General features: G+C 44.9%; 2 protein-coding genes and 1 long non-coding RNA gene across 9 annotated transcripts in view; 1 reads left to right on the top strand and 2 right to left on the bottom strand.

Annotated features, from left to right (window-relative positions):
- LOC147103625 (acyl-CoA dehydrogenase family member 10-like) overlaps positions 1–4766 on the bottom strand; it is a 65274-nt gene extending 60508 nt beyond the window's left edge. For 3 of the 7 annotated variants that reach the window (XM_085961368.1, XM_085961375.1, XM_085961374.1), the window contains exon 1: positions 4474–4743. The gene's annotated coding sequence lies outside the window, so the exon portion shown is untranslated. The other 4 variants (XM_085961371.1, XM_085961370.1, XM_085961369.1 and 1 more) reach the window with 4 other exon arrangements.
- A 7080-nt stretch (positions 4767–11846) lies between these two features.
- Positions 11847–21615, top strand: LOC147103624 (uncharacterized). The gene is made up of 2 exons (XR_015072289.1): positions 11847–11953; positions 19794–21615. It is a non-coding gene; the product is annotated as an uncharacterized LOC147103624 (long non-coding RNA).
- The window catches only part of LOC147103622 (sodium- and chloride-dependent GABA transporter 1-like), a 90184-nt gene continuing 84000 nt past the window's right edge, over positions 20974–27157 (bottom strand). Inside the window, exon 13 of the mRNA XM_085961367.1 lies at positions 20974–25970. Within this exon, the coding sequence (XP_085817493.1) occupies positions 25821–25970 (150 nt within the window). The 3' untranslated portion in view covers positions 20974–25820. The remainder of the gene's footprint in view (positions 25971–27157) is intronic.

Below are 27157 nucleotides of genomic sequence, written 5' to 3'. Positions count from 1 at the left end.
CTATATTTAAGTGGGTTCACCATCAGTGTCATTCTTGCCAATCAGGAGTGTGATTCGTAACATTTATCCAATGCCAGCAGCTTCTCACGACCCCACTTCCCTCTGCCAATTCACAAATAGGTGTTCACCATCCACGGATGCTTCACTTTAGTGACCATCTTGCATTAGTGCAGCACAATGGTGCAAGCCCCACAGGTGTCATTTCTTTACAAATCATCTAGTGCCACTTACAGAAAGTCATCTATGCCCACCTGTTCCCACCAAGTTAGTTTTCAATGAAATTTTCTAAAACATAAAACCAAACTCCAAAAGTCGTTTTTTTTATAAAAACAGAAGTCTGTTTTATTTTTTTCCCTCTTCTGTGGAATATCAGTATTTGTGCACCAATTTGGTATTTTATAGTACGAGATTCGGATGTTGTTCCCAATATCATAAGAGCTGTGCACCCAGAAATCAGCTGCTGCATATGTGTGTGCCAGCTCCCTGTTGGTAAAGGATGGGATCAGTGCAGTGGTGAGAAGTGATACTGGCTCAGAAGATCAAGATGTAGAATCGGTTTGGGTGGAGATAAAAATTAATAAAGGGAAAAAGTGTCTGGTGGGCATAGTCTACAGGCCCCCGAGCAGTAGCAATACTGTTGGACAGAGTATAAATCAACAAATAATAGAGGCCTGTGAAAAAGGTACGGTAATAATTATGGGTGATTTTAATCTCCATATTGATTGGACAAATCAAATTGGCCATGGTAGCCTTGAGGAGGAGTTCATAGAGTGCATCCGGGATGGTTTCCTAGAACAGTATGTAATGGAACCAGCCAGGGAGCAGGCTATCTTGATCTCATAGTAAAGGATCTTCTAGGAAAGAGTGATCATGGCATGGTTGAATTTCAAATTCAGTTGGAGGGTGAAAAAGTTGTATCTCAAACCAGTGTCCTGATCTTAAACAAAGGCAATTACAATGGCATGAGGGCAGAACTGGCTAAAGTGGACTGAAAAAATAAATTAAAGGGTAAGGCAGTTGAAATGCAGTGGCAGACATTTAAGGAGATATTTCATAACTCTCAACAAAAATATATTCCAGTGAGAAAGAAAGATTTTAAGAGAAGGGGGCACCATCCGTGGCTAACTAAGGAAGTAAAGGATGGTATCAAATTGAAAATGAAGGCATACAATGTTGCCAAGATTAGTGGGAGATCAGAGGATTGGGAAATTTTTAAAAACCAGCAAAGGATGACTAAAAAATAAAGAGAGAGAAGATCAATTATGAGAGTAAACTGGCAAGAAACATTAAAACAGATCGTAAGAGCTTCTACAGGTATATAAAAAGGAAAAGGGTAGCTAAAGTAAACGTTGGTCCCTTAGAGGATGAGACTGGGGCATTCATAATGGGGAACGGGGAAATAGCAGAGACTCTGAACAAATATTTTGTATCTGTCTTCACGGTAGAAGACACTAACAACATCCCAATAATGGATAATTAAGGGGCCATAGGGAGGGGGGAACTAAAGACAATCACTATCACTAAGGAAATAATACTTAGTTAAATAATGGGACTAAAAGATGACAAGTCCCCTGGACCAGATGGCCCGCATCCCAGGGCCTTAAAAGACGTGGCTGCAGAGATATTGGTTGCAATATACCAAAATTCCCTGGACTCTGGAGAGGTCCCAGCAGATTGGAAAACTGCAAATGTAACACCCCTATTTAAGAAAGGAGGGAGACAGAAAGCAGGAAACTCTAGACCAGTTAGCCTAACATCTGTCGTTGGGAAAATGCTGGAGTCCTTCATTAAGGAAGCAGTAGCAGGGCATTTGGAAAATCATAATGTAGTCAAGCAGAGTCAGCATGGTTTTATGAAAGGGAAATCATGTTTAACAAATTTGCTGGAGTTCTTTGAGGAGGTAACGAGCAGGGTGGACAAAGGTGAACCAGTGGATGTGGTGTATTTGGATTTCCAGAAGGCATTCGATAAGGTTACTGCATAAGATAAGAGCTCACGGAATTGGGGGTAATATATTAGCATGGATAGAGAATTGGCTAACTAGCAGAAAGTCAGGATAAATGGGTCATTTTCCAGTTGGCAAACGGTAACTAGTGGGGTGCCACAGGGATCGGTGCTCGAGCCTCAACTATTTACAATCTACATTAATGACTTGGATGAAGGGACCGAGTGTAATGTAGCCAAGTTTGCGGATGATACAAAGATGGGTGGGAAAGCAAGTTGTGCCGAGGACTCAAAGAACCTGCAAAGGGATATAGACAGGCTAAGTGAGTGGGCAAACATTTGGCAGATGGAGTATAAAATGTGGGAAAGTGCGAGGTTATACACTTTGGCAGGAAAAATAAAAAAGCAAATTATTATTTAAATGGAGAGATTACAAAATGCTACAGTTCAGAGGGACCTGGGGGTCCTTGTGCATGAAACACAAAAAGTTAGCATGCAGGTACAGCAAGTAATCAAAAAGGCAAATGGAATGTTGGCCTTTATTTCAAAGGGGTTGGAGTATAAAAGCAGGGAAGTCCTGCTACAACTGTACAGGGTATTGGTGAGACCACACCTGGAGTACTATGTACAGTTTTGGTCTCCTTATTTAAGGAAGGATATACTTGCATTGGAGGCAGTTCAGAGACGATTCACTAGGTTAATTCCAGAGATGAGGGGGTTGACTTATGAGGAAAGGTTGAGCAGGTTGGGCCTATACTCATTGGAATTTAGAAGAATGAGAGGTGATCTTATTGAAATATATAAGATACTGAGGGGGCTCGACAAGGTAGAGGCAGAAAGGATGTTTCCCCTCGTGGGGAAATCTAGAACACGGGGGCACAGTTTTAGAATAAAGGGTCACCCTTTTAGAACTGAGATGAGGAGGAATTTCTTCTCTCAGAGGGTCGTAAATCTGTGGAATTCTCTGCCCCAGAGAGCTGTGGAGGTTAGGTCATTAAATACATTTAAGGTGGAGATAGACAGATTTTTGCAAGATAAGGGAGTGAAGGGTTATGGGGAGCGGGCGGGGAAGTGGCTTTGAGCCCAAGATCAGCCATGATCTTATTGAATGGCGGAACAGGCTCGAGGGGCCAAGTGGCCTATTCCTGCTCCTATTTCTTATGTTCTCCCTAGCATGGTACATCAACCCCAGGCAACCTCTTTGAGGTACACCATTAAAAGAGAGGCAGGGATTTAGTCAAAGTCTGGTTTTAGTATTGCAAAAAAAAAGTCACAAACCCCAAACTGTACTTGTGAATTACACTGTGAGGCAAACCGCAACCTGAGTATGCTGAGTATTTCCAGTATTTTCTGTTTTTATTATAGTGGCTCAGTTGATAGCACCCTCAGCTCTGTGTCAGAAGGTTGTGGGTTCAAGTCCCACTCCAGAGGCTTGAGCACAAAAAACTCCAGGGCAGTACTGAGGGAGTGCTGTACTGTCAGAGGTGCCATCTTTCGAATGAGACGTTAAACCGAGGTCCCGTCTGCTCTCGCAGGTGGATGTAAAAGATCCCATGGCACATGTTTGAAGAGGAGCCAGGGGCATTACCCCGGTGTCCTGGCCAATATTTATACCTCAATCAACATCACTAAAAAAAAAATTAAAACTGGAAATACTGACCCTTCGTCATCGACCTGAAACGTTAACTCTGTTTCTCTCTTTACAGATGCTGCCTGACCTGCTGAGTATTTCCAGCATTTTCTGTTTTTATTTCAGACTTCCAGCATCCGCAGTATTTTGCTTTTGTATCACTAAAACAGATTATCTGGTCATTATCACATTGCTGTTTGTGGGAGCTTACTGTGCACAAATTGGTTGCCACGTCTCCTACATTACAACAGTGACTGCCCCTCTTTCACTACTTAAAAGGGCTGCTCCTCGATTTTTGGCTGCACTTCAGTCCCACACTCCTGATCTTTGGTCACCCGGTGCGGAGGGGAGCGGGCAGGTCGGAGGACCTCCTCGTAGGACTGCTCCTGGGCCTGGCCAAACAAGCCATCAATTGGTCCAGGCAGCGGGCGGTCGAGGGGGTTGTTCAGCCCGATTGCCTGCCTCTCTTCCGCGGCCGGGTGGCCCTGGAGATGGAGCACGCGGTGTCCGCCGGCACGCTTGAGTACTTCCGCGACCGGTGGGCGCCGCGGGGACTGGAGTGCATTATCACCGCCGGGAACCAAATTATAATTTGATTTGTTAAGGTTTATTTGAAGTTTTGTTAATTTACACTCAATTTGTTTTAGCCCAATCAAAAGGGTACAACAGTGACTGCACTTCAAAAAAGTACTTAATTGGCTGTTATGCGCTCTGGGACTTCCGGTGGCTGTGAGGGGCGCGGCAGAAATGCAAGTCTTTCTTTTATAAACAGACCTTGTGGTTTGAATTAAATATAGAACTGCCCAAATCTCACTCACTTTAAGTTCAAAAATAGATACGCCTCATTATTAAAAATCAATGCAACGCCATTTGTTTAAATGAATTGAAACCTCTCTCACTCTTGAGTCAGTTTGTAGTAATCACTGACATTGGCAGCGAGTAGGAGAACTCGGTCTTAAATCTTTAACTTGAACTTTCTTTAACTTGAACCTTCTGTTCCTTTATTCCCGGTCAGACGCACTTTGGTTACAACCAGCAAGTCACGTTTCCTTAACGCAGGCGTTCTTCAGTAATTTTAAACCGGCAATTCTGCTGAAATTGGGCCTGGTCACCTTCAGCTCGAGCAGCTCACGCCGAGGCCGAACTGACTGCCTCCGCCCGCTGACCGCATCACCCCGCGACAGTTTAGCCGCGACAGTGAAGCCGGGCTCCGCCATCTTGGTAAAGGCAGGCCCACCGTCTGGGAAGCCGAGGGAGAGTTTAGTATTGGAACCGGTTGTAGAAAAAAGGAGCAGGAGAAAAAAATGAGCGAATTCACCTTCAAATGTGTCAGCCTCTGAGTCGGAAGGTTGTGGGCTCAAGTCCCACTCCAGAGATTTGAGCACAAAAAACTCCAGGGCAGTGCGGTGCTGAGGGAGTGCTGCGTTGTCGGAGGTGCCGTCTTTCGGATGAGATGTTAAAGCGAGGACCCCGTCTGCTCTCTCAGGTGGATGTAAAAGATTGCATAGCACTATTTCGAAGAGCAGCGGTGTTATCCCTGGTGTCCTGGCCAATATTTATCCCTCAATCAACATCACTAAAAAAAAAACATTATCTGGTCATTATCACATTGCTGTTTGTGGGAGCTTGCTGTGCGCAAATTGACTGCTGCGTTTCCTACACTACAACAGTGACTACACTTCAAAAAGGTACTTCATTGGCTGTAAAGCGCTTTGAGACGTCCGGTGTTCCTGAAAGACGCGATATAAATGCAAGTCTTTCTTTCAAATGTGAACCGTGCGTTCGAAGAATTGTCAACAATAGAGAAATAGGCTTACGAATAGGACCAAAATGTGTCGGCTTGAGCTGTGGCCCGGTATTCTCGCCTCTCAGTCAGAAAGTTGTGTCCCACTCCAGAGACACAAAGGGGGCATTTGTAGAATTCTCATTCCATTCTCACCTACCTTCCAATTGCATCAATACTGTTATGGTCATGTCAATTCCAAATACATCTGCATGCTCTTTCTCCTGCTTGCATCATTTCTGTGCTAAAAGCAAGCCCTGTATGCAGCTCTCCCACTCTATCTAATTATTTCCCAGGAGTTTATTACTTTTGAGCTTCACATCTGCGGTTTGCACCTGCGCACTTTCTTTGCGTGTTTGCAAAACATTGTGATATTGTGGAATGATTTCATTCTTGCAAGTTTACAGTACCTCTTCTACCCTTCCTTTGAGAAATGAGGGATAATATGTAGAATAATACTCCTGCGAAATCTATTAATTGTTTTTGTTGAGTTGCGTATTTATCCTCTCAAAACCTTATTAAGGAATGTTCTGCTGTGCCTGTCCCTACTTCACCATACCAAAACGTGGCTGTTCCCCATTAACCCAGCTAACTTCCCATGTTTGGAGGTCTCTTGACACAGGTTGACCCATATCATCTATGATGTGCAACCCCATGAGACTATAATTCCCAGGATATGTTGCAATCCAATGGATTCTCAAAGAAAGAGTCTTGTTTCCTCATATCACCTGTGGTGTTGTCCACGGTTAGACAGAAATTACATTGTTGCAAGGGAAGAGGTGATGGGGCAGTAATCAGGCGGTGGGAGCAGAAAATTGTGTCATTTGATGGCTATTTCATATATTCGCGAGGGTCCTGCCTGTTTCAGATGGAAATTCTGTCCTCCTGAAAATCAGAGCCCATGTTAGAGCAGCGGTAAGCGTTTGGGTTGCTGTGTTTTGGGACTTCTACTGCCCTGTTTTTTGAGTGCAAACAGTTCGGTAACAAGACAACATCGTGTTTTACAAGGATTTACAATACTGTACAGGCAACGCTATGAGTGGGAATAAGCATTTTACTCTGCATTGTTTCATTTTGTATTGGTTTCTTATGTTATAAGAGTTACATAAATGGATATATCTTCAGGTGGCTGAAAAATCAATACGTTGTGATGAAATATTTCCATTCATCACTGCCTGTGACTGAGATCGGTTTCAGTGTCATTTCCCTTCCCCCAGACCTCATTGTATTGTGTACTGGAATGTGCTGTATTGTATACTGGAATGTGCTGGAATGTGCTGTGTGTAGGGCTCCGCCCATACCTGGCCCCGTTTGTAAGCTAGCTTCAGTCTAGCCCCAATCTCCAGAAGGACGACACCTCTCTCGCTTACGTGTTTCGTTCTAAGTTAATAAAAGCCTTGTTTTGTTCTGCTACCTTCGAGTCTCGGAATTATTGAGGCACATCAATTTTATTAACTTATTTTTTCAACACTATGGATCAACTCCTGAAACCCGAACGTTTGGATTTGGATCAACATGCTCCGGACGCATCAGCACGCTTCGGACACTGGTTTGAGTGTATGGAATTCTTCCTGGACAATTCCGCAGCCGTCAAAGACGCTACGGACGCTGCAAGGATGAGACTCGGAATTCTGCGGAATTGGGTAAGCCACCGGGTTTACCCCCTCATCCAAGACGCCGAGACATACCTGGCCGCCTGCGACATCTTAAAGGCGCATTACCAGCAGCCTACGAATGAGGTGTATGCTAGGCACCTGCTCGCCACCCGTGCGCAGCGACCTGGGGAATCGGTGGAGGAGTTCCTAAGCACCCTGAAAATGCTTGGCAAAGACTGCAAGTGCCGAGATGTAAAAGCCGCGGTGTACACTGACGAGCTTGTTCGCGATGCCTTCATCACAGGCCTCAGCTCCACTTACATCCGGCAAAGACTGCTGGAAAAAACGGGGTTGGACCTGAAACAGGCTGCGGACACCGCGCGATCCCTGGATGTGGCCCAGAGAAACTTGGACGCCTACTCTTCAGCCCGCGCCGTCCCGCCGCCACGTGTGCACTGAGGGCGCCGCCATCTTGGAAGGCATCTTCCCTGCCCGACAGCCCGACACCGGCTGGGCCCCGCTCTCCCCCCAGAAGCCCTACGACAGCCGCGACGCGTCAGGGACCCAACTGCTACTTCTGCGGGCAGCCAAAGCACACCAGAAACCTGTGCCCGGCGAAAGGCACCACCTGCTTTAAGTGCGGTAAGAAGGGGCACTTCGGGAAGGTGTGCAGAGGGAACCCCACCGGAAAACCAACCGCCGGAAAACCCGCCACCGCCGCGTGTGCGCCGTGGGAGCGGCCATCTTGGACGCCATCTTGCCCGACCTCGTGGGGTCCGCCATCTTGTGAGCAGACAGCGTGGATGCCATCTTGTATCGATCAGGGCCCTACAGTGGCATCGGTCACAGTGGACCAGACCAGGCCGCACCCGCTATCCAGATCAATGGTGGACATCGAGGTAAACGGGTGCCGGGTTAAATGTTTAATTGACAGCGGAAGCACGGAGAGCTTTATCCACCCAGAACTGGCACAACAACTCTCCCTAAAGGTGGTCCCTACTCAGGGTACCATCTCTATGGCTGACAAAACCCAGACATCGACCATTCTGGGTTACTGCACGGTACAATTGTGCGTTAACGGAACTGTATATGATAATTTTAAAGTATTAATCATGAAGAACCTATGTGCGAGCGTGATCTTGGGCCTGGATTTCCAGTGCAACCACCAAAGCATCACGCTCAAGTACGGTGGGTCCCAGCCGCCCCTCACAGTGTGCGGTCTGGCTACCCTGAAGGTAAAGCCGCCTTCGCTATTCGCGAACCTTACCCCTAACTGCCGGCCAATAGCGACCAAAAGCAGGAGGTACAGCTGGGAGGACAGGCGGTTTATCGCGACCGAGGTAGACAGGCTCCTGAAAGAGCGCATTATTGAATGCAGCAACAGCCCGTGGCGCGCCCAAGTGGTAGTGGTAAGGGGTAGCGAGAAGAAACGGATGGTGATCGACTATAGTCAAACGATCAACAGGTACACCCTACTAGACGCCTACCCGCTACCCCGCATATCAGAAATGGTGAACCAAATCGCCCAATACCGGGTGTTCTCCACCATCGACCTCAAGTCAGCGTACCACCAGCTCCCTATCAGACCAGAGGACCGCCCGTACACCGCCTTCGAGGCGAACGGACGCCTCTACCAATTCCTCAGAGTCCCCTTTGGGGTGATGAATGGGGTCTCGGTCTTCCAGAGGGAGATGGACCGCATGGTCGATGACCACCACTTGCAGGCAACCTTCCCCTACCTCGACAACGTCACCATCTGCGGTCACAACCAGAAGGATCACGACTCGAACCTCGAGAGGTTCCTGAAAACCGCACAAAAACTCAACCTCACCTACAACGAGGACAAGTGCGTTTACAACACCACGCGCCTCTGCATACTAGGCAGCGTGGTGGAGAATGGGGAAATCGGACCAGACCCCGACCGATTGCGCCCCCTACGGGAGCTGCCCCTGCCCAACACTCCCAAAGCCCTGAAAAGGTGCCTGGGGTTATTTTCTTATTATTCCCAATGGGTCCCCAACTACTCCGACAAAGCCCGCCCCCTCTTGAAAGCATCCTCTTTCCTGCTCTCTGCTGAGGCCCACGCCGCCTTCAAAAGCATTAAGCAGGATATTGAGCGGGCCACGCTACAGGCAGTGGACGAGAACACTCCATTTCAAGTGGAAAGTGATGCGTCTGACTTCGCCTTGGCGGCCACCCTCAACCAGGCGGGGCGGCCCGTAGCTTTCTTCTCGAGGACCCTCCAAGGGCCCGAGATCAGACACTCCTCCGTGGAAAAGGAGGCCCAAGCCATCGTGGAGGCAGTGCGCCACTGGCGCCACTACCTAGCCGGCAAACGCTTCACCCTACTTACCGACCAGCGGTCGGTAGCGTTTATGTTCAATAATAAACAGAGGGGGAAGATTAAAAATGATAAGATTCTTAGGTGGCGGATCGAGCTCTCCACCTTCGAGTACGACATCATTTACCGGCGAGGGGCCCTTAACGAATCCCCTGACGCCCTCTCACGAGGGATGTGTACCAGCGCCACCGGAGATCGGCTACAGACCCTCCACAACAACCTCTGCCACCCAGGGGTCACGCGGCTGTTCCACTTCATAAAGTCCCGTAACTTACCCTACTCGATTGAGGAAGTTCGGTCCCTGACCAGGAACTGCCGCACTTGCGCTGAGTGCAAGCCTCGGTTCTACCGCCCAGATAGAGCCCACTTAATCAAAGCTACACGGCCCTTTGAGCGGCTCAGCTTAGATTTCAAGGGCCCCCTCCCGTCCGTGGACCGCAATGTTTACTTCCTGAACATTGTGGACGAATACTCCCAGTTCCCATTCGCCTTCCCCTGCCCAGACATGACCAGCGCCACGGTCATTAAATGCCTCAACAGCCTGTTCTGCCTGTTCGTTATGCCGAGCTACATCCATACGGATCGGGGGGCGTCCTTCATGAGTGAAGAGCTACGCCAGTACATGCTGTCCAGGGGGATCGCCACGAGCCGTACCACCAGCTACAACCCCCGGGGTAACGGCCAAGTGGAGCGGGAGAACGGGACAGTATGGAAAGCAGTCACTCTAGCTCTAAGGACCAAGGGCCTCCCTATCTCCCGCTGGCAGGAAGTCCTCTCGGATGTGCTCCATTCGATACGGTCGCTATTGTGTACGGCCACTAATACCACGCCTCATGAACGAATGTTTGTCTTTCCCCGGAAATACACCTCAGGCGTATCCATGCCGTCATGGCTCTCCACCCCAGGTCCGGTACTCGTGCGAAGGCATGTGAGGGGCCACAAGACGGACCCTCTCGTGGAGCCAGTACACCTACTCCATGCCAACCCCCAATACGCATATGTCCGGCACGCCGACGGAAGGGAGGACACCGTGTCCATAAAAGACGTCGCCCCAGCCGGCATCGACAACAACCACGGCAATAGCGGCAACGACGATCACAGCAACTCTTACCCACCCACTACTCTTTCATCACCCCCGGAAGAACACCGACCAACGGCACCCCCACCAACTACCCCTTCAACAACCCTGGCGGCACCCCCGGCAGAGACCCAGGAGGCTACCGGGGACACCCAGCCGACACCCGCGGCACCGCAACAGCCACGTCGGTTGCAGAGGACTATCAAACCCCCGAACAGACTAAATCTATAGAAGGGGTGAATGTGATGAAATATTTCCATTCATCACTGCCTGTGACTGAGATCGGTTTCAGTGTCATTTCCCTTCCCCCAGACCTCATTGTATTGTGTACTGGAATGTGCTGTGTGTAGGGCTCCGCCCATACCTGGCCCCGTTTGTAAGCTAGCTTCAGTCTAGCCCCAATCTCCAGAAGGACGACATCTCTCTCGCTTACGTGTTTCGTTCTAAGTTAATAAAAGCCTTGTTTTGTTCTGCTACCTTCGAGTCTCGGAATTATTGAGGCACATCATACGTCAGTGGCATTGATTCGTGTGAGACACCACTGCTTCCCCCCCACTCAGGCCTCCGGTTAAAATAGCAGATTGGGACCCAATGACATCATCGGAGGTGGATCTGCATATTTAAAGAGAACCTCTCTGGCTTGGGGCAAGTGCCCTTGCCTCCGTCAAATTTTAAATTGAAGGCAGTCGGGTCGGAGCGAGAAAGGGGTAGGTAAGTCTCCCACTCCATTCGAACTGTCACTCCATCTGGTTTTTGCCAGGTTGGGGGGGTGGGGTGGGAGTTGAAATCGGTGCTAGTGTTTTAGATGAACATTAAAAAAAAATATGAAGACTGCTATGATCTATCATTCTTAAAACCCAACTATTTGACCAAGCTGCCAGTCACCCCCCGGATTTTACGGTGTTTCCGACAGCGTACACACAGCATACGCTGTAGGAAGCCCTCGGAATGGCCCCGCAGGTTCCGGGTCTCAGCATGCGCTGTGCATGCGCGAAAACCGGGAACTTGCGATCTGTCAAGTTTCGCTTGGTCAGATCCACTGCATCCGCTTGTAAATTCACTTTTGCTGGTGCAGAGTGGGGCTATTTGCCCATCTACTGCCCAGCGAGTACCCGCCAAACCCTTACGCCTGGTAAAAGCAGGCATAAGGCCTTCTTTTACCAGCCTAAGGGTTAAATTAATGTTAAAATATTTTTTTTAAAATGATTTAAACATTCACTTACACTTAAAATGAGTTGAGATAAATTTTGTCCCGTTTAAAAATGGTTAAATTTCTTTTTCAAACATTTTTTATTTTAAATGTTTAATTAAAGGGTATTTTAATTAATTTTGAACCTGTAATCATTTATTTTTATTTAAGTGCTGTGAAATTTTATTTATTCGGTGATTTCTATTATGCGCATGGGGATTCCGTACGTAAATGGAATCCCCATAAGCATCATAGGAATCCCCCTTTTTGATTGGTTGGGCCGGCCCACCTGATCCCAGGGACGTTTGCGAACCGCCTGCGCCCCCGGAATCCGTGGGCCTTTACGCAGGCCTACGCCCGCAGGCCCAGGACCCGAAGCTCTGGAGACAACAGGTAAGTTAGTAGTTTTCTTTCGGATCGGAGGCGTACGCGGGCGGCAAGCCTCCGATTGCAATTTCCAGGCCAATATTTCCTTTTTTGGCCCGTCGTCCATTTTTGTCTGCTTATGCCTCTGTGAAGTGTTTTGGGACGTGTTTCTACATTAATGGTGTTATATAAATGTAAGTTATATACTGCTGCAGACTAAGGCTACAGTGTCAGCTAGGCTCTGCCAGGCACCCTAGATGCTGCTTGCTTTTTGCAATTTCCCATCCAACAAATATAGATCCCAATGTCATCCATCTACATTATTAAACTTCAATAGCACATGTACCGTAATTTGTGCTTTCTTGTATCCATGTCATATAATCAGGATTTTTTTAAGTGATTAACCTTTACTGCACTACTTTGACCAATCTTTTATGTTTTAAGGTGTTATTCTCTTGTATTTTAATCTCACCGTCAACTTCAGTACAAAAAGAACACTGATAGAAAAATTGTGATTTATCACCCGTGGCTCTGACGTTCATGGAACATGTGTACCACCCACTTTTACTTCCACTTTATACCTGTCTGCACATAAGAAGGAACAATGGGTGGCACACATGCTCCACAAATGGTCTTCAAATAGCTAAGATTATAGCTTAAAGAGGCCTTGGTGTATTAACAGCCTTAATGCTGAGCAGGTCCAACCAATCTAGAGCAACAATCAACAAAGCGAATATAATGTTGAACCACAGAGGCAAACCAATAGCATAATAAGTCAGAGGAAATTGAGATTAAATTGTACAACGCTCTGGTCAGACCACACCTTGAGTACTGTGGTCACCAAGCAACAAGAGACATATTCAAGTGCTGGAGGCAATGCAGAGAAGGGTCAGACGAAGTACTTCCTGACATCACCCCTGAACAGCCTAGCTCTAATTTTAAGGTTACGCCCCCTTGTTCTGGACACCCCCACCAGAGGAAATAGTTTCTCTCTATCTACTCTATCAACTCCTTTAATCATCTTCAACACCTCAATCAGATCACCCCTCAATCTTCTATAATCAAGGGAATACAAGCCTAGTCTATGCAACCTGTCCTCATAATTTAATCCTTTAAGCCCAGGTATCATTCTGGTGAATCTGTGCTGCACCCCCCTCTCCAAGGGCATTATATCCTTCCTGAGGTTTTGTGCCCAGAACTGAACACAGTACTTTAAATGGGGTCTAACCAGAGCTTTATATAACTGTAACATTATTTCCACCCCTTTGTATTCTAGCCCCCTTGTGATAAAGGCCAACATTCCATTAGCCCTTATTATTTTTTGTACCTGCCCACTAGCTTTTAGTGATTTCTGGACTTGGACCCCGAAATCTCACTACGCCTTCACAGTTCCTAGCTTCTCACCATTCAGAAAATACTCTGATCTATCTTTCTTCGGTCAAAAGTAGATGACCTCACACTTCCCCACATTGAGCTCCATCTGCAGTGTTAGAAATTAGGGTATCCAAAATATATGGGGTTATGCGAATGAAACTGTGACACGAATAAGACTGTATTTACATGACTGTATTAGAACTTGAGACAAAAAGTCTCTTCAGACTAGTACTAGAATAACTAGATAGATGCTTAGAATCTGCTTGTTTTTTAATTTCCTGTGGATATTATAACATTCTGCAGCGTGACGGTCATATGTGACCTTGTTTCCAGGCTAGCTATCTGCTGTTTGTAAGTTAGGATTTTGACTTTGTTTAACAAAACTGCTTTAAAATGCGTAAGTTGACCAGTGTATGAGAATAGAATAGAAGATATCTTTGGGAATTTAATGATTCATTCCATGGTACAATAGTCTGATAATGAAATAGTTAGCTTTGCATAGCTAAAGCTGCATGAGCAGCATGAACAAGAATAACTGATAACAAAGAGCTAAGAACAACTGATGGCCGAGAATGGCATGTCTGACTCCAAACTAGGGAGGATAGGGACAAGGGAGATAAGGAAAATTCCGATGGATAGACCTTCAAAACGTATAAACAATAAAGCATGTGTAATGATTGTGAAGACCCTTCCTGGAGGGAGGATCTTCATCTCGAAGTTGAGACAAAGAACTCGACGTGAATTGGGCACCTTGGTTTAGGAAGAGCCCTTACAGGTTAAATGGCCCTGTCCATATATTGGTTTGCAGTCGATCCTGATTATTTCAAAGACCAGAGATAAGCTAATACCTGTATCAACAAATAGGCTAATCTCAACAGCAGGGGGACTGAGAGCTGCCCAGTTCAGCAAGGAAGCAATGGGCATGCTTCTCTACAAAGTAAGGGGGAGGAGGCCTGCACTCTTTTTGGGTCAGAGAGACATAGGCCCCAAAGGAGAGCAGTGCCGCAGCAGTGGCAGTAGGTAGTCAGGGCAATGAACCACAACAATGCCACACCACACACTGTGGCCTAATGTCTCAAATAATTTAATGACCTTACCAGGCCAGGCAAGGTAGAAAGTGTCAGCAGCACCTTGTGAGAATGCACTGTAGAAAGCATGTCATCCACCAGCACTGACTTCCCCTCACTCTTTGTTAAAGTTCTTGAATAGCTCACCATCAATGTCTAAGCAGCAGCATAGTGTCCTTTACATCCCGATCCATCACCTCACAGTAGTCCTTCCTTCAAAGCCTTATATCCTATTACTGTGCTGAAAAACTCACATGAATTCTAATTGATATTGCATCACGCCTAATGTGAGCTCTTTTCATAATCTGCTCAAGCACGACAAGGAGATAGTCCTCGCAATTCTGGGAAGGGAGAGCATAGCAGGTGTCAGAGATGTCAAAGCAGGAGGACAGTTGCCAGGGAAGAAAGCATTCACTTCATGATGCAGTATTGCTGGTTGCAGATGAGCTTGACTTTAAGAGATTGGAATGAAAACAATCAGCCCAGCAGACCAAAGAAGAGAAATGAGAGGAAAACCTCACATTTTCCAGCAACAGAGAAGTAAAGGCCCCCAGGAAAAAATAATCAGAAAAGTGAAAAGTAGGTCACAACAGGGAAACTGACAAGACCAGATGTAACTGAAAGCATCAGCTTGAGGGGAAAAATGCTGGAATAATCATTGAATAAGTAAGGAACCATTTAAGAATAAAAAGGGAGAAATTATTCTGGATTGAAACAAGATTGTTTATCCAGAGTAAAGAATAGGACAGAGCGCATTAAAAAAATGAAATGCCAAACTGCAAGTCCAATATCAGTTTTATAAACAATCATTTTTGCATTCTTATATTTTAATAGAATGACTCCTCCAAAAAGAGAACTGGGTGAATATCTAGTTTGGGGTTGGATTGAAACATAGAAGATGGGAACAGGAGTAGGCCATTCGGCCCCTCGAGCCTGCTCCATCATTTAATGAGATCATGGCTGATCATCCAAATTCAGTACCCTGTCCCTGCTTCCTCCCCATATCCCTTGATCCCCTTAACCTTAAGAAATATATCTAACTCCTTCTTGAATATATTTAATGAATTGGCCTCAACTGTCAACAAAGGTTATAGAAATCAACTTTGGGGTTGTCCCGCAGTTCAGTTTATTAATGTAAAAAAAGTATTGCACAGAGATAGTCAAATACTCCCTGGGAACATGATGAATAGTTCCTGTGTTGCTGGGAACAAGGAAACATCATCTGTGCAAAGCAACCAGCTGGGCAGGGCTAAATGCTGGAAATACGAGGATGGATTACATCTCTTTAATTCTGTGCCAGGAGCCGTTGTTGATGTCGAGTCCAGAAATTCGTCGAAAATGAAATTAGTTTCTTGGGAGAAAGGAACACAGAAATGTAAGAGAAACGAGTAGAAGAGTATGATTAGACTAGGCGTTCATATAGAGGAAAACACTGGTGCAGACTTGATGGACTGAATGGCCAGTTTCTCTGCCGTAACAGTCCATGATCCACGCGGCCCTCTGAGTCTAATTCTTGATAAGGATGGCTAGAGTGGACAGTGTTGTTTACTGTATGTACCTTCAAGAGTCTTTGGAGCAATCTTATAGTAGTGTGACACTATATATATATATATATATATATATGTATATATCATCACCGGGTTTATAATAGTGCGTTTAAGTATTCTACTTGTCCCTCTCACAATGACTGATTTTCCAAAATAAAAACAGAAAATGCTGGAAATACTCAGCAGGTCAGGCAGCATCTGTGGAGAGAGAAACAGAGTTAACGTTTCAGGTCGATGACCCTTCGTCAGAACTGGAAAAAGCTGGAGATGGAACAGGTTTTTAAGCAAGGGCAGGGAAAGAGGGGAGGGGAGGAAAGAACAAAAGGGAAGGTCTGTGATAGGATGGAAGGCAGGAGAGATTAAGAGACATTAAGAGATGGTACAAGGCAAAAGGAATTGCCTTTACCATCTCCTGTTGCCTTGCACCATCTCTTAATGTCTCTTAATCTCTCCTGCCTTCCATCCTATCACCGACCTTCCCTTTTGTTCTTTCCTCCTCCCCCCCCCGCCCCTACACTTGCTTAAAAACCTGTTCCATCTCCAGCTTTTTCCAGTTCTGGCGAAGGGTCATCGACCTGAAACGTTAACTCTGTTTCTCTCTCCACAGATGCTGCCTGACCTGCTGAGCATTTCCAGCATTTTCTGTTTTTATTTCAGATTTCCAGCATCCGCAGTAATTTGCTTTTGTACTGATTTTCCAAGTTCTCGAATCTTTGTGCCATGTGAGCACTGGAAGTAATTGTCCTGAAGAGTTACTTGGAATAGCTCCGCTCCCCCATTAAAAATCAATGGTGATGGCGAATTTGCTGAATGAAAGCTACTTTGATCGCCACTCCCACTTAGATCGTTAAAGAGTGGACCTGGTGCGCCCTTAGTGACTTGGTAGCGGTGTGAGTTAATGAACCTACCAGGCTTTATATTCACAATCAAAAGCAAATCCATTGCACCCGTTGTAATCCTTTGTGTGTGTGTGTGTTTATTGTAATATAAAACAGACAAGTATTTCTGAGCCATAAACTCAAACATTGAATGCAGACAGCACTAAAAAAAATCATGGGTCAGTTTTCACTGCATTTGTTAATTTATTCTAAAGGCAATTCTCAAAATGCCTTATAAAAAAAAAAAAGTGCACTTTTCAAAAATCGAACCCCTGGAATTTATGTTTACTGAATTCAATCAAGGTCATTACATATAGACAAAAAAGATGCAAATGGTAGAGACCAACACCAATTACTGATCACTGCATCGCTTACCAGGAAAAGCTAATTCCAGACAGCAGGTGTGGAAAGCTCTTGATAATTCAGCAGTGGTCACTTAAATTACTCATCAATAAAACAGTATTAGATTCATTTGGTTAATGATGTGATCACCGTGAAGCAATATAAAGTTCAAATAATAGTGTCAATTGTTGTTAGGCCTAGACAAAATAGATAGGTAAAATTATTTAGAATATATAAAGCCTTGCAATATTGGCATGTCTTTGAATAATCAGACAGTGGCATCTCGTTTTAATTGTCCACCTCTTGTGATCAATAAACTGCTTCATAAAGTTGAATTAGATTTTGCTTTAGGAAGGTACAACACAGATCATTACTGACAGATTTCTGTGATGACCCAGATAACCTTGGCACATCACAGCCGGTGATGGCTACATTACAGGGTTGTACAAATACAGATGCAGCGAGCTCTCTGTCCCTGAAAGATGCCTCTAGTCCATTAAAGCAACAGAACTTCCTAAAATATATGAACTCAATTATTCAGCGTATCCTTTAGACAGAGTGAGCTTGACTGCACCCAGAACTATCCAGGTTTGTGCAGTTAGAGTGCTAAGCATCACTGGTTTTAGAAGTGCCATTTCTTCTCCAATATCTTGAGCCGCAATTGTTAGAAATAAATTAATTTTCAAGAAACTAATAGGATTCCCCAATAGATCATAACTCTGGCGAAACAGACACGTTTATTTTTGCAATTGCATAGACAAATATCTGTCTGGTGAGAAGTAGTTTCTGAAACAAGAACTGAGCAAAATCCATGTGAGTATAGGAGGGAGAGCGCAAGATTAGGCAAGAAATATAAAAAAATAAAGCTGGGATTAGATCGGACCAAAACTAAAAATATTGAAGTTATTTTTTAAAACATTATCCTTATTATTTAAATTATGGAGACATTGGACTGTAGCTGGCCAAGTTTCAGAAACATTTGTATGTAGTCTCGTCTTAAGCGAGACTGCGTTAACAGTTTGTGTGTGTGGTTGTGACTCCAGTTTGCCCAACCCAGATAAAGACGTTGACAGAACTATTGAATCAACAAATCTCAGCTTTGTCTGTAAATATTTAATTTCCATAATTTGGTGTAAATGTGAAATCAGGAAACCAGCCAGACTGGCACAATAAAATCTGTCTGTTATCTTAATGACTAGTTTTGGGTTGTCAATGCCCTTGCAGGCAGCATCAGTCTTTTTCTGTTGACAATTTGTTTTAGTTTATCAATTAGATCACGATTAATTACATAGAATTTATACAGAATTGAAAACAGGCCATTCTGTCCAACTGGTCTATGTTGGTGTTTATGCTCTACACAAGCCTCCTCCCACCCCTCTTCATCTCACCCCATCAGCATGCCCTTCTATTCCTTTCCCTCTCATATGCCTATCTAGCTTGCCCTTAAAAAAATGCATCTATGCTATTTGCCTCAATGACTCCTTGTCATAGAGTTATACAGCACAGAAAGAGGCCCTTCGGCCCATCGTGTCCGCGCCGGCCATCAAGCCCTATCTATTCTAATCCCATGTTCCAGCACTTGGTCTGTAGCCTTGTACACTGTGGTGTTTCAAGTGCTCATCTAAATGCTTCTTGAATGTTGTGAGGGTTCCTGCCTCTACCACCCTTTCAGGCAGTGAATTCTAGGTTCCAACCACCCTCTGGGTGGAAAAAGTTTTTCCTCAAATCCCCTCTAAACCTCCTGCCCCTTACCTTGAAACTATGCCCCCTGGTTATTGACCCCTCTACTAAGGGGAAAAGCTCCTTTCTATCTACCTTATCTATGCCCCTCATAATTTTGTACACCTCAATCAGGTCCCCCCTCAGCCTTCTCTGCTCTAAGGAAAACAACCCCAGCCTGTCCAGTCTCTCTTCATAGCTGAAGCGCTCTAGCCCAGGTAACATCCTGGTGAATCTCCTCTGCATCCTCTCCAATGCAATCACATCCTTCCTATAGTGTGGCGACCAGAACTACACACACTATTCCAGCTGTGGCCTAACTAGCCATTTGTACAACTCCATCATAACCTCCCTGCTCTTATATTCTATGCCTCGGCTAATGAAGGCAAGTATCCCATATGCCTTTTTAACCACCTTCTCTACCTGTCCTGCCTTCAGGGATCTATGTACATGCACACCAGGGTCCCTCTGATCTTCTGTCCTTCCTAGGGTCCTACCATTCACCGTGTATTCCCTTGCCTTGTTAGCGAGTGCCACAATCTCAACACTCTTTGGGTGACGAAGTTTCTCCTGAATTCCCTATTGGATTTATTGGTGACTCTCTTATATTTATGGCCCCTAGATTTGGACTCTCCACAAGTTGAAACATCTTCAAGTCTACCCTATCAACCCCCTTCAGAATTTTAAAGACCACTATTAGGTCAGCCTTCTCTTTTCTAGAGAAAAGAGCCCCAGCCTGTTCAGCGTTTCCCGATATGTATAACCCCTCAGTTCTGCTATCATCCTTGTAAATGTTTTTTTTTTTGCATCTTCTCCAGTGCCTGTATATATTTTTTATAATATGGAGACCAGAACTGTGCACAGTGCTCCAAGTGTGGTCTAACCAAGGTTCGATACAAGTTTAACATGACTTTTCTGCTTTTGAATTCTGTCCCTCTAGAAATGAAAACGAAATAACAACAGAAAATGCTGGAAAAACTCAGCAGGCCAGGCAACATCCGTGGAGAGAAAATAGAGTCAACGTTTCGAGTCAAACTCTTTTGTCAAGACTGGAAAGGCACAGGAAATGAAATAGATTGAGGGGCCAGGCTGGGAGAGAACAAGAGAGAAGTGAAGAGACATTAAGAGGTATTCAAAACGAGACGAGATGGTGATAGGACTAGTGGAGACAAAAGACGACTCTAGATTAGGTGTGAAATGTTCTGGCAGAATGAGAGACAGCTGCCATGTGGGAGAGAGAGGAAAAAGGAAAGGGTGGGGGGGGAAAGGGCCAAAACAAAGGTGGGGATAAAAAATAAGTGAAAATGTAATAGGGGCCAAGGTTATGATCTGAAATTGTTGAACTCGATATTGAGTCCGGAAGGCTGTAAAGTGCCTAATTGGAAGATGAGGTGCTGTTCCTCGAGTTTACGCTGAGCTTCCGTGGAACAATGCAAGAGCCCGAGTACGGTGAGGTCTGAGTGGGAATGGGGCGGTGAATTAAAATGACAGGCGACCGGAAGCTCAGGGTCACCCTTACGGACTGAACGGAGGTGTTCCGCAATGAACCCGTGTGTGGTTTGCTTTTGTTATGGCCTCAATGAATAAAGCCTCAAAACAATGGAAAAACAGGTTTATATCATACGCCTCACTCTACTAGAGAATGCGTGTTAACTAGTTTAATATAAATGCGTTAACGCCACCTTTTAAGAGGGTTGAGGAATTGGATATGGATGCATTAGCCAATCGGTACCAAATAGTAATTTTCAGCCTTAAATGACCCCGTCATTGCATCTTTCAATTTAGAACTAAAGCAAAAGCTGTTTTTATACTGTTATTTTATTCTGGGAGGCCAGCATCAGTGACCCCGGCTTCTGATGTTTATGCTTTTAAATCCATTCTCAATAGCCCAGTGGGAGTCCCACAGGCCCAGGTTCTGCCACTAGGCTATAGAAAACAAATTTATCATCATAAATGCCCAGGAGCCGGCTCATAGATGCTGAATCCGAATTAAACGAACAGTATAAAAGTACAGTCCCCGCCACTTATAGCTCGTTTGTTGGGGCTAACACGATTTGCCCGTTATGCAGATTGGACGGTTTAAAGAGGTAGCACTACTGAATAAACCAAACAAGACTGTATGCAGTGTGACTAGCTTTATTTTAATCACACCTGTTAAAAAGTTAAATACATATGTTATAAAATGTTTATTAAAAGTTTTAAAAATTAGTGACATTAAAAATATTATTGAATAGAAATTTACACCACAATAGTCGTACACGTCTCCACCAAAAAAACTTTGGAATCCAAGTCTGAACAGTCTTTCTCTGGCAGTGTGGACGCCAAGCTAAGTCCTCCTCTGCGAGGGCCTCCCAGTCTGGTTTTACTCATAGGTGCTGCTTCATAACACGGCGTCATGTCAGAACCGCAGCGCTACCATCAGTCGGCGTTACAATAATCTCGTCACTGCCCAGATCCTGCTCCCGTGCTCCTTCCTCTTCCATTTTGGGCTCGCATTTTAACCTACCACCACTCCCATGTCGTCGGAGTCAGGAGTGTTGGTGTCTGCAACAGCTGAAGTACACGAGGGGGGTGTGAACTACTGAGTAAGCACCTGTTTCTGTCTGAAATGCACGGACGCTCAACACACTAGAAGTGGCAACTTTGTAACTGACATAGAAATGGTTAGCGCTTTTTTTTGGTCGATTTAAATGTTTGCCCACTATAAAAGGTGGGCAGTTTACGTGGTGGGGGGCTGTAATTAGTTAGTCAATTCTCAACACTCGAATAAAACATCCGGAAAAAGAAAAATCAGGTTACAAACTGTGATTCGGGCCTCACAGTAATTTGGACACAAGATAAAGTTTGACTCATGCATCATCACCAAATATAGATGAGGGAGACCATTCTGCCCCATCCTTTCATTAGAAACTCAAGTCTCCCCTTCACCGCATCCAACTGTCTCTAAAATGAATCCAGAGCTTTGGCTCCCATTATCAATCTGGTATTAATCACTGTGAAGTAGTGTTTCCCGACATCAGTCCTTGAAATTCTCTTCTACTAGTTTGTACCTTTGTCCTGTAGTCATGGTTCTAACTTGAAACAGTCTTTCAGTATAACCATTTCTACACTTTTAGAAGGACTCGTCATTTGTATCCTTTCAAGACTGAGTTTTCCAATCTTTCCTCATAACCCAGTCCTCAGACTCGAGGGATCAGCTTTGTGGCCCTTTTCTACACCACTTCCAGCACTTGTACGTTTTCCTTGTGCCTTGTTGGCCAGAACTGCACGGAGTATTTAAAAAGCACAGCCTGACCAGAGCACTGTAATAGCTTCAGCATTCTGGCTCAGCCATGTGTTCTACTGATTTTTCTATACAGCTAAGCATTCTATTTGCTTTATCGATTGCTCCTTTTCAACGATTGGATATGGCAAGTCTACTAACACTCCGGGTCTCTTTCAATAGTGCGACACCGTTCATCAATTATGTCCCACTTTTTCTTCCAGCAAGACCTTGAACTTGTATTGAATTTGATTCTGCAGTAGTTCTGCCCAATAACAAACGTGTCCAGATCCTTCTGTAGTTCTGTTTCATCAGCCTGCCAATATGACCAACTTGCATTGTGTGTCCCGAGTCGAAGTTGTTTATGCAGATTAGAAACCGTACGAGTCCCAGCACCAGTCCCTGGGGCATTGTAAGTCTACAACACTCATCTTAAAAAGGGGGAAGGTGCGATCTTGAAAGGCTAATTCTCATTAAAACAATCTGAAGCATTACAAAAATAAAAAGGAATCTGAAATTATATGCAACATTAAGACTTTAAAGGGATACAAAGGAAGGGAGCAAGCAACAAGGATGGTCACTAAGCTTGGATTGCTTCATTAGGAGAGGGTTATTCAGCTTGGAGCATCTGGTCACCCTTTAAAATCAAGAAGGATGAAGTGGAGGAGATTTGGTGAAGTTTTACAGAATGGATGAGAGTATAGCTATAAAATATGAACAGAGTTAGATTAGATGCCAGGAGGCACTTCTTTTGTCAGAGAGTTGTTGCCCTCTGGAACTGGCTACCTGGAGATGTGGCAAGTACGGGCGATGGGACTTGACAAGTACGGGCGATGGGACTTGGCAAGTACGGGCGATGGGACTTGACAAATTCCTGCATGAGGAGGACGTCGCAGTGGGTGGAGAGAGTTAAATAGGTTCCCAACATCATGATCTCCTGGAGCTTTCTCAACTGTCTTACGGAGTTGGGCAGAAATGTCCCAGTTTCCCCCGCCCCTCCCTACCTTTTCACCTGCCTCAGGAGTTAACAGTACTGGGAGGGGAGGTGTGGGGGGGTGCCAGTACATTAGGTTGCATAGTCCAGCGGATAGCGAGTAGGTTTTTATATTTGATGAAGTGAACGGGTCCCCCACCTCACTGTTACTCCAGGAGAAAATTGCTGCCAACTGCACCTCCCCAAAACAAGGTCGCGATTAAGCAGCTACCGATACCCACATAACCACAAACAGCACTTTGGAAAAGCATTTAAAAACACACACAATTCATTGTACATATAAATGCATAACCCTCCCCGTGTCACAATTGTGACTGTAAACACAAAGCACTCCATTGCAGATCAGTTGTATTCAGGAATGTTAAAAAAAAAGCATAAATGCAGTCACCATTTAAAACACAGAAATAATGTGCTAAAGTACTTGCATATTAACAACGTCCCTTCCCTCCCTCCCAAAAATAAACAACATCAACAGTACTGTCAAATGCCAGTATTAGAGATTCTTATCAAAGTTTCCTGATTACAACATACCGTGCCGCAGCTTAATGGAGCAAAAAATGTTAAAACGAGCAGTTTTAGTAATAACAGGTCTACAATAACAGAGGTGTGTTTTAATTTTTAAAAAATTGGCAATTCACAATTTAAAAAAAACAGAAATTACCAATAGGACAACTATAAGGAAACACAAACACATGATACTTTTAGACACAGCAAGTAGATTGTAACCTGGGAGCCAGGTTCGGTATAAAATGAAGGCTCACTTTTTTTCCCCCAAATTGAGGATAAACGCCCTCAAATTCCACCCTCTCACCACTGAGAAACCTCCCCAGTCTCCGTGGGCCACACACCAACTGTGAGACCATTACTCTCTCCCAAGTTGCCACCATATTGCTCTCAGGCAGCCATTAAGGTTTGTGTGAATGTCACCCGAGACTTCTCTGCTCTGCTCCCCTCCCCCTCCAAACCAAATCACCTGCCATCCTAAGCGAGGTATCCTTCCTGGGGTGGGGAGTTGTTTGGCTTCCATTCAGCAGTTCCACACAACAGTGCAAAAATTGGGAGCTCAGCAAACCTGCGTCCCACCACTCTGCACTTCCGTTTATTTAAAACTGCAAATGGTCATCCTAGGTCTCATTAAAACAATGAATATTTGCCGCACTACATCAAAAACTAAAAATCGTACTGTGTGCATACATGATTAAGACAAGACAGACAACATAAGCAGATTCTGGGTCTAAATTTGAAAACATTTCATTCAAGTTTAATTTCAGCTCTAATATGTACTGCCTGCATTTAATAAATATTTACTTTCTAAAACATCCATTAAAAATGTAAAGAAATGTGGCAGTGGCAGAGTCAATAATTTAAGTATTTTTACAAAAGCAAAATACTGCAGATGCTGGAAATCTGAAATAAAATCTGACAAAGGGTCATCGACCTGAAACGTTAACTCTGTTTCTCTCTCCACAGATGCTGCCTGACCTGCTGAGTATTTCCAGCATTTTCTGTTTTTTTTTTTTAAAGTATTTTTGTTGTGGAGAGGCAAAGAAAGGAATTTTACCGCAAGAGGGATTACAAAAATGCTGCTCAACTGATCTTCAAGCTGTCAGAGCAGGCTGCAGGGTGGTGTTAACTGCCTCACAGCTCTCCCAGATTGAAAAGTTTTTTTCCCCCTTGCTAACATCCCCATCTCCCCTGAAGAGTGTGTGTGCATCACAGCCTAGCCCCACTGTCCAAACCAAACGTCTGTACACTCGCACCTCCAGCAGGGGAGTCACTGGACAGTGGCCAGCTGTGGGAACAATGGCTGAATTCTCATCACTAACCCAGGGGCGCTGAAGCCAATGGTAGCTCTGGGCAAGATCAGTTAACTGGGCACATTGGAGATCAAGCGTGGGACCTTCTGTACGGCTAGCTCAGCGGTTGACTGTTAAGCCGTCTGAACCACCAGGGGATGAGGCCGGGGGGAGTGGGGGGAAATAGATTAAAACAGTACTGGACCACCAAGCACATCACAACTTAAACTGTCAGTTCTAGAACAGCAGGAGATATTATCTAGTAACAATGGTGGGTCGGTGAGGAGTTGGCGATGGGAGACAATTTGCATTCTTCCAGTGTTTTCACTGGGGCTTCAGGTAAAGTGGAATGGTGAGTTATGGGAATCTGTTTATACATTATCTATGTAATGTGTGGAAAAAAAATCAACCAGTCGTATTATCCGATTAGATTATAGATTCTTTTCTCCAGCGAAGCTTGGGCAGTGTCTGTCGAGAATATTCTGAGGTATACAACACAGGGTGAAGTACTGGTCATGGTGGGGACTATAATTTGAGGTGATGAATTGAGTCAATAGGCTTTAATATTGCCAATATATTTTGCGATATAATTTTAAATAGAATTTTTCCTAAATAAGCCCAATGCCGACACAGTTCCACGAACTGCCACTGCGCCTTCTATTCCCTGGCATTGTTACTTATTCCATGCTATCCACTTGCCGTCACCTACTAAGCTTATTGCCGTTACATTCCCTTGGAATATTTTCACACAGGGACAGAGGCTAAATTACACATAACCGCACAATTGTAAAAATCAGAAGTTAAAAGTCTGTTACCATAGCACCAGAATATGCCTATTTTGCCTTTAAGCAAAAAGAAATTTTCAGTGAAACTAATGTACTCAATACTACATCCATAAGTATAAAATAAAAACCATCACATGCTCATTTCTTTAGTGAGGTCAATGCTGTCAGGAAGGATGGTAGAACATGCAGGCCTGTACACGCCAGACTTCAATTTGACCACCAGTTCCCGGTTTTCTGTTGGAATGACATCACTGACTGGAACTACTGAAGAATGAAGGCGCTGAAAGACAAGGAAAGACATTTTGTTTACATTAAACAAGACCTTGCTGAAAACTCACAGCTTACAGGGCTGTCCTGATCGCCTGCTGTGGCTGCCATGGGAGGTTGGCGGAACTCCTGGACACATGATGTCAATGGCCATTTTTTAGCGTTTTGCGCTATTTGCCTTGCTTTCACCATTTCTCTGGGGTTTCAGCTCGATTTCCCACAAGAAGTTCAGGCATACCTTCCTTCTAATACTTCAATTTTGTTCCGTTCACTCCTCCAGGAGTTGACTGTGGACATGATTTCACTAGTACAGGCAGCCCTTGAAAAATTAGCCAAGGCTCCTAATCTGAATCTCTATCCATCGACCTTTGCTGGAAGGGCACATGAATATCATGCGAGTTGCCACAATATTCCTGATCAACATAAATGATTACATGGTTTACAACTCTATATTCTGTTGCTACAATTGGGAGGTCTGTTCTTTAATTGCTGGCAACTTCTCTCCTCTCCTAAAGACATCAACACCTCCACAATATGGTTCCAAGGACACAGGTTGCTTTCCGTTACCTCCCCCAAATATCTAGTCTTAACAGAAGAGTCCATTCAGCGAACACCGGCAGACACTTTTAGCTGGCTAAACTCCAGCAACATTCCCGTGCACACTTGGGGCACTCGCCAACCTGAGTAAGAACATAAGAATTAAGAGCAGGAGTAGGCCATACGGCCCCTCGAGCCTGCTCCGCCATTCAATAAGATCATGGCTGATCATCGACCTCAACTCCACTTTCCCGCCTGATCTCCATATCCCTGGATTCCCCTAGAGTCCAAAAATCTATCTATCTCCGCCTTGAATATACTCAAAGACTCAGCATCCGCAGCCCTCTGGGGCAGAGAATTCCAAAGATTCACAACCCTCTGAGTGAAGAAATTCCTCCTCATCTCAGTCTTAAATGGCCTACCCCTTATCCTGAGACTATGCCCCCTAGTTCTAGACACTCCAGCCAGGGGAAACAACCTCTCAGCATCTACCCTGTCAATCCCCTTCAGAATCTTGTATGTTTCAATGAGATCACCTCTCATTCTTCTAAACTCCAGAGAGTATAGGCCCATTCTACACAATCTGTCATCATAGGACAGCCCTCTCATCCCAGGAATCAATCTAGTGAATCTTCATTGCACCTCCTCCAAGGCAAGTACAGG

Source organism: Somniosus microcephalus, chromosome 19, assembly GCF_052327205.1.
Source record: "Somniosus microcephalus isolate GS21.2 chromosome 19, FLI_Smic_1.0, whole genome shotgun sequence".
In the NCBI taxonomy this organism is placed as follows: domain Eukaryota; kingdom Metazoa; phylum Chordata; class Chondrichthyes; order Squaliformes; family Somniosidae; genus Somniosus; species Somniosus microcephalus.
This window is presented reverse-complemented; position numbering and strand designations above follow the sequence as displayed.